The sequence below is a fragment of the Miniopterus natalensis genome, chromosome 14 (assembly GCF_054644295.1).
Source record: "Miniopterus natalensis isolate mMinNat1 chromosome 14, mMinNat1.hap1, whole genome shotgun sequence".
NCBI lineage: Eukaryota > Metazoa > Chordata > Mammalia > Chiroptera > Miniopteridae > Miniopterus > Miniopterus natalensis.
Window position 1 is genome coordinate 46701968 of NC_142094.1, and position 13909 is coordinate 46715876.

Consider the following 13909-nt stretch of genomic DNA (forward strand, 5'->3'; position numbering starts at 1 on the left):
TGACCATCATGGAGTGTATAATTTAAGATCTTTCTATTGATTAACATAAAGAGAAAATATTGAAACAGCCATAAAATGAGTATAGATAAAATATGAGATTCTACAGGGTGACAAGGTGATGTCCAACTTTGGATCAGGGAAGGCCTCAAGGAGAAAACAGTGCGGGAGACCAAGATGGGTAGGTCATGAACTGTAGATGAGATGTTGGGGAGGGTAAAGGACATTTCAGTCCTGAGTAACGCCAATAACAAAGGAAAAGAAAGCCAAAGAGCTGAGATATAGTATAGTATATAGTCAGTAAGACTGAGGAGGAGAAATGGGATATAGAGTCAGGGAAGAGGTTTGGTGAGGCTGGGGAGCTTTGAAGAAGTCAGGTGGCATCTCCTAGCCACTGTCCATGTGAGACCTTGGTCTCAGTTGTACAGAAGAAGCTGTATGACATGTGAAACTGTCCTAACATCCGCTAGACAATAGACAGCGTCTGTGTCAGGGTACTATCAGAATCAGTATTATTCAACAGAAAAGTCATACTTGTAGGCAAAATGTACTAGTAATAGCAAATTCAATGAAATTTTAAGGGACTTGTTTATTTGTGTGTGAAAATCTTGATCAAATTGTCTGATTAATATGTCTATGATTTTCAAAAACACGATAATAAATCTTATACGAGTTACATTTAAAACGGTTCTTGTACTGAGTTTTCAGAAACTACAAATTTGTGTCTGAACCCACATTTCTTTTCATCACTCAGGAAGATTACTTTCTAATCTTATCGACTTCAGTTTTTGGAATCGCCAACGTATCTCTGTTATTACTTTATTCTGCTCCGTAAGTCTCAACCAGCAGATACTCAGAGAGCTAGAGATGCAGTGATTACATTTATATGAGATAGAGTAAAATGACAAACTCAAAATGAAACTCAGGAATAAAAGCAGCCAAAATACTGGTGAAATAAAACAGTGGGTCACAACAGGGTCTTTTCCTCACTGCCCACAGAGAGAGTAAATGTTCAAGGAATAACATAGTGATATATTATTGGTTCTACATGAAAATTTCATGTCAAGCTTTCAAAAAAGGAATTTTTACTTTATAACGTCCCAAAAGAGTAAAAGAGATGACCCTCTATAAGGAGAAACAGTCAGACCCAAACACTTGGCTCCCTTTGGTCCAAGAAGAAGACTAGAAGGGGCACTGTTATGTGGCAGAGGTGCCGGGAACGCACTGCACAGCTCTCAGCTGCTAAGACAGGGTAAAGCAGAGGTCTCAAACCATTTTTCCATGAAAGTTTTTCTGACAACTGCAGCCTATCAGGATCTCCCCTTCTCTGATCTACAACAGTTTATTTTACTAAGCACAATCCTGTATTACCTATGAGAGGTACATATGGTTTTATCTCCCCTAAGAGATACGCTCTGCAAATGAAGAGAAAATGTCAAGTACTATGTTGCATCATCTGTGAAACCTAACCTAGAATGAAAAAGAAAGTCAATGAAAGTTGGAAATAACACGCACTGCCTTTATGTTAGGAAATGAAAGACATCAATATTTTACTCAGAACAATGCCAGAAGTACACGGGCTTATTTGTAAACCACATAATCAGAGTAATGTATCTCTATGGCATTCTAAGAATTGCCTCCCTCCTTGGGAATTATGTGTAGATACATGGGCTGAATGCAACACCTCTGTAACACCCAATAGGGCAGGCCATCCCTGGACAAGGGAGCACCCAGCTTGCAATCTTGAGCGGCCACTTGCCCAGACTTCATCACTCACCAGTCTGGAAGATTGTGAGCTCAGTTGCCACCTGACCCAAGGTTTATTGGCTATGGGGACTTGCCATTACAAAGGAAAGAGGGCATTTTCAATCGACCCTCTCGACACTGCTCGTTGCTATGGCTTTCAGAGCCCAAGGAAAGTAAATCTGAGAAGAAAAGACACCAGTTCATGCAGTAGCAGCAACATTAGAAATGATCTTTCTGTGCACTTTTCCTCCATGCTCACATTTGTAGGACTGGATTGCCCCCAGCTGGTACGAGGAGAATATTCCGTGGCTTTATTTTTTTTTCTTTCTTCCATTTTATTCAAGGAAGTTATATAGTCTACATCAATGTTTGATGAAAAGCAACGTGGAGTGATTCACCTTCACTTTTTAAACTTAAACTTTTGTACCTGACCAGTTTTGGACATTAGTCAAAGTTAAGTCACTAAAACTTATTAGAGAGGTTTATTACAATGGCTACCAAGCCACGGCACACTCCTGAAGGACAGAACACAAAGCTCTCTAATTCCTCTGGACTTTCTGCCCAGGCAGCGGGCAGTGTCCACTTTTCTCTTCATTCCTTTCTACCTTCCTGTCTTCTTTTCTCCCATTAGCAAATACATACTGAACATGTGGTACCTCTCCAGAGTTAGCTCCAATTCAGTAGGATCAAAACACAGCCCATCCCATAGGCACTTCTCTCTTTTTCTTATTTTTCCACATTAGGAAAATACAGAACTATATATCCAAACCACCACAACCTAGCACCTGACTCACAGGGAATGGAGGGCCCAGCCCTTTCATACGTCCTTACCTAGTGACAGGGCATGGAATATCATCAATCAGCCAACTCTAGGAGCAACTAGAGCCTTAGTCTTTCACCTTTGCAGGGTCAGGTACAGAGCTGAGAGCCTGGTGCAAATGAAGGACTCTTTCCCAAGAAGAAGTGGACAAGGGCAAGTGCACACGGAGTAATGAACTCAACTTCAGGGAGGGCACACACTCCTGAAGTCCGTGGTGGGCTTTTAGGCCCTGAGTACCCTTCTTTCATTTCTTATTTTAGCCAACAGAATCCTTTAGCCATTGCAAGCATTCAGCAAATATCTGTTGGATTTCATTGACCCATTAACAAGCCGCTGTCTTCCTAGCACTGTGAACAGCCAATGGAGAGTCACTAAATGATAGAAGACATTTCCCCACCACAAAATAAATCAACTAAAAAAACTGTTAGATTACACGAGGGTCAACCAACTTCTCATTCCGCTTCCTCTTTCCCTCCAACCTCTGTATTAAGAGTCTTTAAATCTCATCTTCATGGTACCATTATCCCTAGAGATCCTAATCTGAGTATTGTCCCGAAAAACCAGATGGGAGGTTTCATAAATAATAAGGTAGCAGGTAAATTCCCATATAATGCCCTCAAATTCTCCCCCATACACACATTGTTTCTGATGCTGAACTGGAGTTAGGAATCCATTAGATCTTCGGGAACGGGTCAGTGGCAAAGAAGAGGGAGGCCCCTGGACCAACTGGCTAAGTACGGGGCATTCAGCTCCACTCCAATCCCCACAACATGCACAGTCAAGTGTGCAAAGGAGTGGGGAGCAGAGTCAAGAATCTCCAGTGGTTACTGGCTGCTTAGCTCCAACAGGAAATGGCCAACTGAATCCATGAAGAAATCACAGCCTGTATCCGTGAAACACTTGGTATGCTTCCCCTAGGGGCCCAAGGGTTTGTCATGGACGCAGCTCACATCTTGCCTCTCAGGAGCCCAATCCTGAGGCTTTGGAGGCAGGTAGACCGTGACCTGTAATACCCCATCTAATTGTACAATGCCATCTTCAGAGGAAAGAAATCCCAGCTGAGCCCTCCAGGCAATCAGTCTGAAAGTCCTAAAAATACAGCCCCAAATTACCCTGGATGTCTTATTTCTATAGAATACATTTTATCAGGAACATTCCTTTTGGGGCTGTAATTCCGAACTTGTTCCACATTTCTAACAGCCCTGCTGGAAAATCTCTTTTCTAATCACTAGGCTGTGCTTTTGGTGATACTGTCACTTTCCAAGTACTCACAATTTAAAATCACTTTTTATCTCCTCTCTGCCACCAGCTCCCAAGCCGAAAGGAGATTTTTAACAGTCTGGGTCTCCCGTAGCTAGAAGATTTTCTTTCCTATTTGTGCCTTTGGCAGATTTTTATAAAGTGATTTTGGTCTCACCTCCCCATTCCCTTTGCCATTCCCCCCCCCCTCACCCTGCTGTTTTCTAAAACTCAGATTGAAACTATATGGAGGCCAAAGGACCCCTAGGCACTGTACATTCATGTCCCTATTAATTCATCTTTATCTTAATGAGTCTACTGATTTTGTCAACTTTGGGGTCAACCTGGGTCCAGGAGCTTCAGAAGGTGGCTATTATGACAAATCCTTCAGTGTGACTGTCAGTGGCAAGAACAGGTTTCCACTAAAGTCCAAATGTAAAACTCAACACCACCTGTCAATGGAGTGTCTGCTTTAAACAAACACAACACCTACAATAATACCCATGGTTAAGCACCGACACTGTGGCCGGTCTGATTCTCGAGCTGATTCTTTGGAGTGGCCAAGAGAGCCAACGGTTCCTGTTTATGAAGGTCACATGCTAGCAGGGGAACATGGACAAATACATGTGCTGGTTTTCAAAGAGTGAGAAGGGCCATGCATGAAAAGGAGCTGGAACAAGTACACCTTCAGAAAAAGTTCAAGTAAGCTCTCTGAATTAAGGTAATCAATCAAGGATCTGAATGTTAAGAAAAAGCCAGAGTAGGAAAAGAGCATTCTGAGAAAAATGGTGACAAATGCAAAGAGTCTAAGATATACATGAGCACGGTAAGTTAATGGTATGGAAATAGATGACGACCTCCCCAGCTGAGGTTTATGTGTAAAGAAGGAAGGAAGGACCAGGCAGGAAAATAGATGGAGGCCAGGACATTTGAGGCCTTGCAGGCTATAGTAAAGTATTTGGATTTTATTTGACCTGAATTAGTCATTAGAAGGTTTAAGTAAAAGAGAGACATGGTCTGAAACTTTCAAGCTCAAGTTGATCCTATTGACATACAATTTTAGGGAAGGGAAATCTTTAGTAAAGGAAAGCAGATTAGTGGTTGTCTAGGGCCAGAGATGTGGATAGTGACTGCAAAGTGGAACCAAGGAATTTTGAGGGGGTGATGAAGATGTTCTATCTTGACTATGGTAATGGTTACATGAGTATATACATTTATTTGTCAAGGTTCATCAAACTACACTCTTAAAATGGGTACTTTTTATGTATGTATATTTTAACTTAATAAAGTTGGACTGAAAAACAACAACAAAGATCATATTGGCTGCTGTGTGGAAAAGAGATGGCCAGGTAGAGGCAGGCACAGCAGTTAGGAGCCTGTCGCTATCAGGAAAGTGGAAACAATGGTGTGTTGTATGGGGACGGTCTCAGCATTTAGACTTTGTAGGCACAGCAACAAGACTTCCAACACTAGGCTAGAGGTGGAGCAGGGGACACATCACTAAATGCTTTGTGGAAGAGGCATTTCTAATGGTTCATTTACAATGCCAGAAGACCCAGAAAAGCCTCTGTATATGATACGGCTAACTGTCTCCTGGACATTTAAAATCTCCAAAATGCACAAAAGGACAGAGGACCACATTAAGACGATGGTGCATATCACGCAGCCTGGGTAAAATATGATGGTGCTCCGACTAGAAATAGCTAACTTAGGAAGGTGGCCCTGTTTTTAAAAACACCACTGAACTGCGCCTTGCATAAAGAAGGTATTCAATAATAACTGTCCCATTTACTTCCTCTGTCACTGGCTTCGTGCATTCACCATAACAACTGGATTTTTCTCCCCTGTAAGTTGCCAGTAATCAGGATAGACACTGAGTGGGAGGCTGAATTGCAGACCGCTTCCCTGATGCACAATGACAACTGCAATATCCTCTGCAACTAATAAGGTCAAGCTATGGCTGCTGGCATCTTCTCGACTAGGAGGGTGACCTGCCTACAGCTGCATGACATGAACCTGCAAAGTGACTGTTCTGACTTCATGGGACACAAGGAAGCAAGCTGAGTGTGGATAACATTAAAGTCAAAATTGTGTGATGACTGTGAATGCTGATATATATATACACACACTCCAAGCCCTTACTAAAACTAGGTGATCTTCCCTCCAGCTTAACATACTGGTCTTTTTCATGAGTATAAATACAACTTCTGAATAGTTTTAAAGGTATTAGCCTTTATTATACTTTCTTTTGCAATTAGTCTCTTCTTCCTCTCCTTTGTCATTCACTCAGTACCCATTCATATGTAAGTGTGGGGCACCAGAACCACTAAGAGGAATGAGATGTCACCCTAAAATCTTTCATTTATTAATCCAGTCTTTGTCAAGTAGACTGTAAACTCCTTGAAGGCAAGACCTATTTCTAATCTCTCTCAGACACCAACATAAAATCAAATGTATAAATAAGTTCATGCTGATCTACTTATTCCCCAAATGTTAGATAATTCAAAGAGAGCTGTACTTCAAAGCAGGGGTCAGCAAACATTTTTTTAAAGGACCAGATAATGCATATATGCCTAACCCATGGACACAGACAATTGTGTGGTGAAGAACTGCGGGGGCGGGAGCAGGGTGGAGGGGGTCAGTGGGGGGAAGGAAGGGGGACATCTGTAATACTTTCAGCAATAATTTTTTTTTTTTTTTTTAAAAGGACGAGATAATAAATATCTTAGGCTTGGTGGACCATACAGTCCTTGACACGACTACTTAATTCAGCCATTGTAGAGCAAATGAAGCCACAGGCAATATTTAAGTGAATAAACATGATGGTTTTGCAATAAAACTTTATTTAAAAAATAAGCGGTGGGCCATATGTGCCCCACAGGCCATTGTTTGCCAACATCAACTTTATATAATGTGACATACATGAATGAAATGTACCATAAAGAGTACCGATCAAAGTTTACACCAGTGGTTCTTACCCTTGTTTAAGGCATAAACTCCTCTGAAAATATAAACAAACATCTCCTCTAGAAAATACAACTACACAATTCTGCCTTCAGTTCCATTCTATGGCAGAATTTATGTGTCATTTGATCTGTAGCAGGTTATTCATAGGAAATTAAAGAGGTATCTCCCCACCATGATGGAAACTATTATGTGAGATCCTCATCAGAGCTTGGGCCACAACCGAACATCCCTGGAAGTGAGTGAGCGACTTTCTGGTTTTCTCTTATCTCTTTGGTCCATCCCAAAAGGCAGCAATGTGGCTCCTCTACAAGCTGCCTTCATGCCCGTCCCTGTCCCCTTTGGTTCAGCAACTAAGCAAGAAGCCCCGGACCCATCTCCATCTGCTTGTTTAACACCTATTTCCAGCCCTCACTGTAGGACATTCTGCCCCAATATGAAGACTCACCAGTAAGCAGTGCACAGGGTCCCCCCTTAAATCCGTGTCCGGCGCCTGCAGCAAATGCCAGTCTCTGCCTTTGTTATACGTGATGAACGTCTTCACTTGGTTGTCAATCTTCTTGTTAGCCAAGAACATTCCCTTTATCCCTGCTACCTGGGAAAAATGGACATGGCTGAAAAATACATCTATTTGAGAAGGGATGTATTTGTTTACTTAAAAAAAGAAAAGAAAAGCAGACTGTTAAATTCAGCAGTGAGCACTTGTCTTGGAGGAAAGAGAGGGTGAGGATGGTAGATGGGGGTGGTGATTAAGTATAACGACTCCCTGCACAGTGGGACAGAAAGCAATACATTTGAGCCCCTATGGTATGGGGGTCCTAATGCAAGTTTGATAGAAAACTTTTATTTCCCCTAAGGTAGGTTGGTAGTAGCTTGCCATTGGCTAGAGATAAACTCTGGTACTTTCAGTTTTGTTGCTAATGATAAATAAAAAGTGGAGGCTATTTTCACTTTATGCTACACCTAGCATCCACAGTCTTAAATGCTTTATTTCATTTAAAACTTGTAACAGCCCATTTGGGTAAGTATCACTTATTCTATTTTACAGATGAGGAAACTGTGGCTCATTCAGGTTAAGTAAATTGCCCAAGGTCACACAGCCCAAAAAAAAAACACCCACTGGACACACAGGATAGTAAGTGGCTGACCTGGGACTTCAACCCACAACTCTATGTCTTCACAGCCCATGCTCTTAAGAACTATCTAAATCATGGTGCTATCTAGAGCCCTGGGCAACTGAAAGAGGTCAATTAAAGCTCATGATCCAGTTACCATGGTTTTTGTTTGTTTGGTTGGTTTTGTTTTCTATAAAAGACTGCTCTATTTAGCCACCAAAATACACTGAATAAAAGGGAACTGCTTTTAAACTTAAAGAAGTAATGATTTCCCTAAATTGTTGAATAATCCCCACTTCATTCCCATAATACTGTTGTTCCCACTATAACAGTCCTTATTAGTTATTTGGCCCTGAAAATATGACTGCCTTCTCCCTCCTATAAGTTAACAAAAGAGGTAACAATTGGTAAGCTGCCCAAATTGTGGTCTAACAAATCATTAATTATGCATTATATTTTCGGGTGCTTTTGAGTTTATTAAACACATTCATACATATTTTACTCTGCTTGACATTATAACAACCCAGGAAAACTGGAGGGCAGTGAGGAAGGGTCTGAGATATGTCGAATCGTGCATTCCAACACTATGTCTAGGTTATCTCATGCTTAATGCTCCCAGCAAGCATGAAATACAGTTGTCATTACTCACATTTTGAAGATGAAGAAACAAACTTGGATTAACTGGCTTTCTGTAGCACAGATAGGGCTGACGTAAGCTAGCAGGCACATCTGAACCCATTTGATGTAACTCAGACCCTTTATATTATCACATAAAAGTTGTTAGGCAGAAGGGTAAGACAATAAATAGCATTGGTCCTTGCCAGGTACCAAGCACTACACCCAGTACTTTCTCTATAAAACCTTCACTCTTCACTGCAAACCTGCACAATAGGTATTATACCAATTCTGTGGATGAAAAAACTGAGGCGTAAAAAAAATTTAATTGCTTAAGATAAGAGTTGGGGTTCACTCACACCGAGATTTTCTGACTTCTTTCAACAGCTATAGCTCTGAATGTGTCTATTCAAAGAGGCTGGGTTTCAATCAACAGAAGACTCACAGGCTTGCCTTTGCTTTCGACACATTCAAACCTCATTAGCTTGTACCTGCTGATTTGGCATCTGGAATAATTTAGAATTGGGCCAACTTCATACACTTTTGGAAGTCAAGTTTGTTAAGCAAATAAATCGTATAAATGATTTGCTGGGAGGAATGCTTTGAACTACTTAGGGAAACAAGCCTCATTTGAGGCAATCAGCAGCAGCCAGAAGAGTTTCTTACGCGTGGGGATCCTCAAGAGCCTGGGAGGCCCGCACTCCAGGAGCACTGACCTCCCAACAATGGCCCGTTAATTACGAACAACATTCAGTGGTTCGCTGGCTATACCAGCTCCAGAAGGCTGACTCACCAGGGAAGCCCATATTGGTTTTGCATATGTTCCAGAGGCTCTTACATATTTAAATATAACTAAACTGCCAGTTCTTTAAAAATTAAATTTCATAAATCAGAACTTTCACAAAGTCGTCCTGGTCTTGCCTCCACGGCACACCCACACGTGAGACCCGGCGCTGTCTTACCACCCGGCACGCTAGGAGGTTGCAGTAGGTGCAACGGGGATGCAAGTATTGCCCGTTCCAGGAGTTTCATCGCCCATTTCCCCTCCTGGGCTGCTCTCCCTCTCTTGGCCAGGGTGTCGGAGCAGGGCTCTGAGAGTTTAGCAGCTGGTTCATTTGCTTTGCAGAAGTGGTGACTTTATTGGCCCCCGACTGCTTGGCATTATGAAAGGCCACTTGAGCAGAGAGCTGCGCTTATAATTCATCTCTGGCAGCTTGGCCTTCAGGTTTATCTTGAGGAATAAAAACTTGGCAAAGCAGAGGGAATGTGTGAGAAGAGGGAACCGAGCTGGAGAGGTTGGCTTATTTTCCTCTTGCCGCCAAGGCCCTTACTCCATGATAGCCCCATTTGAGGTGTTGTTTTTTTTTGTGGCTTCTTTGGGCTTGCCCGCAAAGATAGTCACCCCTGCTCTTAGTTTTTTTTGTGCATTCCCTGTTCCTTTTGCTCTGAATCCGACAAGCCCATCATTTGGTGGTCTCAGTGCACTCATGTGCATGAGGCACTTTCCCCAAGGGCTCTTTTGGGAGGCCTCACGGGATAGTTCCTGGAACCTCTCCCTCTTACTATAGGACTTCGGCTATTAAAGGAGCAGTATTAGTGCCCAAACTGTGGAATGTGTGTGTAATTGTGTGCACATTTATGTGCGTGTGTGCTTATGAGTGCAGGTAAGGTCTAGGGTTCCACCTAGAATGAAAGGATGTATTTTTGTTGTCAGAAAACCTCCCTCTTATCCACAGTTATGTACATACTTGTGGAATGGGGTGGAGCTGAGGGATGTGACCAGGTAGGGAAAAGTAGTAATATTCCCAATGGAAGACACTCTTTCATGTAGTCACAGAGTTTCCAAGGCAGATATTCCTATGGGGATGATATCTGCCTGTGGAAGTTTGTCTTTCTTTGGGGAAAGACCTGATACCTCCTCTATGTTTCTGAATTCCGTGCAAAGATGCCAAGTGTACTGAGAGGCCTCTTTTCTTCCTTTGCCTCTCTCCTATGGGTATTTGAAACCCGAAATCTCCATCTTAATAATTAGTAATTATTTCTTATTCTCTGATATCATATAAGCCAAAATAGCATTTGGGTTAGACTTTAAATATGAAGTGTTATAAAGCTCTAACCACAAGCCAACACAAAGCATGTTGGCACATATACGGCCCCAGGATGGTATCTTACTCTCTTTGACCAGGTAGGCTACTCCCCAGTCTCTGGGGTCACACACCCTGACATGTCTCTACCTATCCATCCCTCAAGGCCCAGTTCAATAAACCTTTTTCCAGAATCCAGCATCTCTTTTTTACCCTGATCTGTCCCAAACTCTTTTTCTCTGTCTTCTAATTTGCCTCTCATATAGATGGCATCTACATTTTGGCTCTTAACAACTCCATAAACTTCTTAAGGGCATCAGTCTTCCCGAAAATTTCCCTAGTACTCCTTCCACTCCTTCCACTCCTTCCAACAAGTTAATTCATCACGACTTCTCCTGTTATCCTGACATTATGGTCTCCCACTCCAGCATAACTTTTGGATTGTCATTCAACCCACCGTATTCCTTCATTAAAATAAGTAATAGGAAAGTCACTTTGTACAAGAAGTCCTGGTTTTGTTTTTAATCAAATAGGTAGTAAGAATTCTGTATTAGGAGCTATAACCACAGTAACAGTACCCCAAACTTACTGGGTACTTATGAAGTGTTAGGAATTACATGAAAGGCTTTGTGAGCATGAGCACATCAATCTGTCCACGCCCTCTAAGTGGTAGAGTCAATGCTTTCCTCATTTTTCAGAGGAGAAAACCAAAGTTCAGATGGCCAATCACTTGCCTAAGGTCATTCCATAGAGAACCTTAGAACAGGACTCCAAGTCAGTCTGTCTAACTCTAGAGCCCACACACTTAACTGTACTATTTCTTCAAACTTCTCTCTCATCCCAGAGCATTCTGAGAAAAATAGCATATATGGATATCATACTTACAGGAAGCTGCCTTTATTCATTCAGTAGTACATTTACTCAATAGTTGCTCAATAAATATTTTTAAGCATCTACTATTTATCATGCATTCTTGTAAGTACTGGGGATATAGCACCTAGGATGTCTAAACAATTATACATTCATTCAACAGACCTTTCTTTTGAGAGTTAGACTATGCCAGGTGCTGGGACTTGGATTTCTTTGGTGATTTAAAGGAAGAACCCAGTTATCTTTGTCTTTTTTTAAAATATATCTTTATTGAGAGAGGAAGGGGGAGGAAGAGAGAGACAGAAACATCAATGATGAGAGAGTCGTCATTGATCGGCTGCCTCCTGCACACCCCCGACTGGGGATCGAGCCTGCAACCCAGGCATGTGCCCTGACCAGGAACTGAACGGCGATTTTCTGGATCCTAGGTCGATGATGAACCACTGGGCCATGCCCGGCCAGGCTCTCCTTTGTCTTTTGATACTTACTGCTAGAGGGTCCTTTCCTGTCCCAATCTTTCATATGTTGCATGTGGACGCTAAGTTGGGAAGACCCTTGCACAAGAGTTTTTGCTCATTTCTGCCTCTGAGGCTCATTGGGAGATGATTCCTCCCACCCTCTCTGACTCAGACTGAAATTACAAATCTAAAGTGTAAAAATTTCAAGGAAATGAAAAAGATGAATCAAAAACTGGCAAGAAAGAGAACATAGTCATGACCATGATTTCTTTGGGCTTTGGCGGTAGGATATTTTGTGTTCCAAAGAAAGGATCCCAGCCAGGAGAGACACGTACTCAGCAGGTACCCGAGGTGCCTCTGCAGTCAGGGAGCCCACTGCCCAAAAGTCTAAATGTTCTTTTCTGTCCTGGTGCTTTGATCAGGCAGCACTTCCCTTGCAGGGAGACGATAGCCTTCAATAATTCGGTGATACATTCTACGCCCTATAATAAGTATGTCCTGGATAGAGAGCTTTACACTTTCCTACCTCCCATGCTGGATTGTAAGAGGCAGTCTTTCCCTAAGAAATCAACCTATTAGCTCCATCCCCATAACTGTTAAGCTTTCTCTTTTAAAGAGAAAACACTCATAATGTGTCAAAGACACTATGTGTGTAACAGAACATGCACAGTGTCTTTTATGACACCCGCTGTGGCTCACTCATGTACACACACATTCTGGGCGTTCTGAATTTGTTGGCCAGGTGGCTTCCCTGCCAACACAAACCTTTCCACTTGGCTGGGTGGACTGTCATTGTCTATTAAGCCAAAGTGCTCTTCATCATCATTAATGAATATCCCCATCCCAGGGGAGGAAGGATCTTGTCTAAAGCTGTCAGACCCCCCTCTCATCATCCCCACCAGATGAGCACACTAGGAATCACATGTCACAGACACATTCATCACATCTCTTGCTCTGGCCACCATGCGGCACACTGTCTTCTGTGAGCCACCCCACACGGTGCCACTGGAGTGCGGTGCTCTTCAGGAATGACAGCATTTTTAAGACACTTGTTTCTAGGCTTCTTTTACACAAACACAACACTAGACAAAATTGGGAGCCATGTAATAACACCGTGTGAATTTAGCTACAATTGCAGTCTCCAGGCTCGGTTCAGAAGGCAGTGAGCAGGTCCAGGGCAATCATCTGCTCATTCAGTTTCTGTTGGCTTTTCTCCAGGCCATTTCCTCTTTCCAGTCTAATTTCTTCTACTGCTAAGTAAAGTCTAATACTAGTTATCCTGCCCTTCAGTGTCCTTCTACCTTACAGCTATTACTTGGACGCAAATACAATCCCAAATACTGATCTTTCCAGAACACAAAATAGTTTGTAGTTAAGAGTCTGCATTTTCTAGGCTTCAGATCCTAAATCTGCCACTTACCAGCTTTATAATCTTGCAAAAATGACTGTACACTCTCTGCCTCCATTTACTTATGTGTGAAATGGGAATGCTTATAGTCCCTATGTCAAGAAGTTAATATAGGAATTAATTAAATAATCATTGATGGTGTTTTACACATGATGGCACCCACATTTTAGCTATTATTAATATTATTATTAATTTCATTAACAAACATCAGTTTCCAGCACTTTTGCTCTGTAGCCAACTTTCCATGTCTCACATTTCTTGATTCTCTTAAATGGTGTCCACGTTCAATAAACAACTCCTCCCGAGGGAAATTTCTGGTGTTTCCACCATAACTAAACCATATAACATCGTCTGCCACCACTTTGTTCCTGACATTTCCCTATCTTGTCACATACACACTTGTTCCAGCATAGAGAGAACTACATTTGTCGCAAGGGTCCAAAGTGTGTGGGAACAGGATGATTGATTTTAATTAGAGCTGTGCTTCCTTCTGTTTTCCACAGACTCATCAACAATACACATTCTTGATACACAGGCTCATCACCACCTACATGTTAGACAGTTTCCCTCTGCTAAACTAGATTAAAGAGCAT

General features: G+C 42.1%; 1 protein-coding gene across 4 annotated transcripts in view; it reads right to left on the reverse strand.

Moving 5' to 3' along the window:
* Positions 1 to 13909, reverse strand: part of SORCS1 (sortilin related VPS10 domain containing receptor 1) — a 394451-nt gene that overhangs the window by 78145 nt on the left and 302397 nt on the right. For all 4 annotated transcript variants that reach the window (XM_087823933.1, XM_087823932.1, XM_087823934.1 and 1 more), the window contains exon 10: positions 7215 to 7361. In XM_087823933.1, the coding sequence (XP_087680059.1) occupies positions 7215 to 7361 (147 nt within the window). The remainder of the gene's footprint in view (positions 1 to 7214; positions 7362 to 13909) is intronic.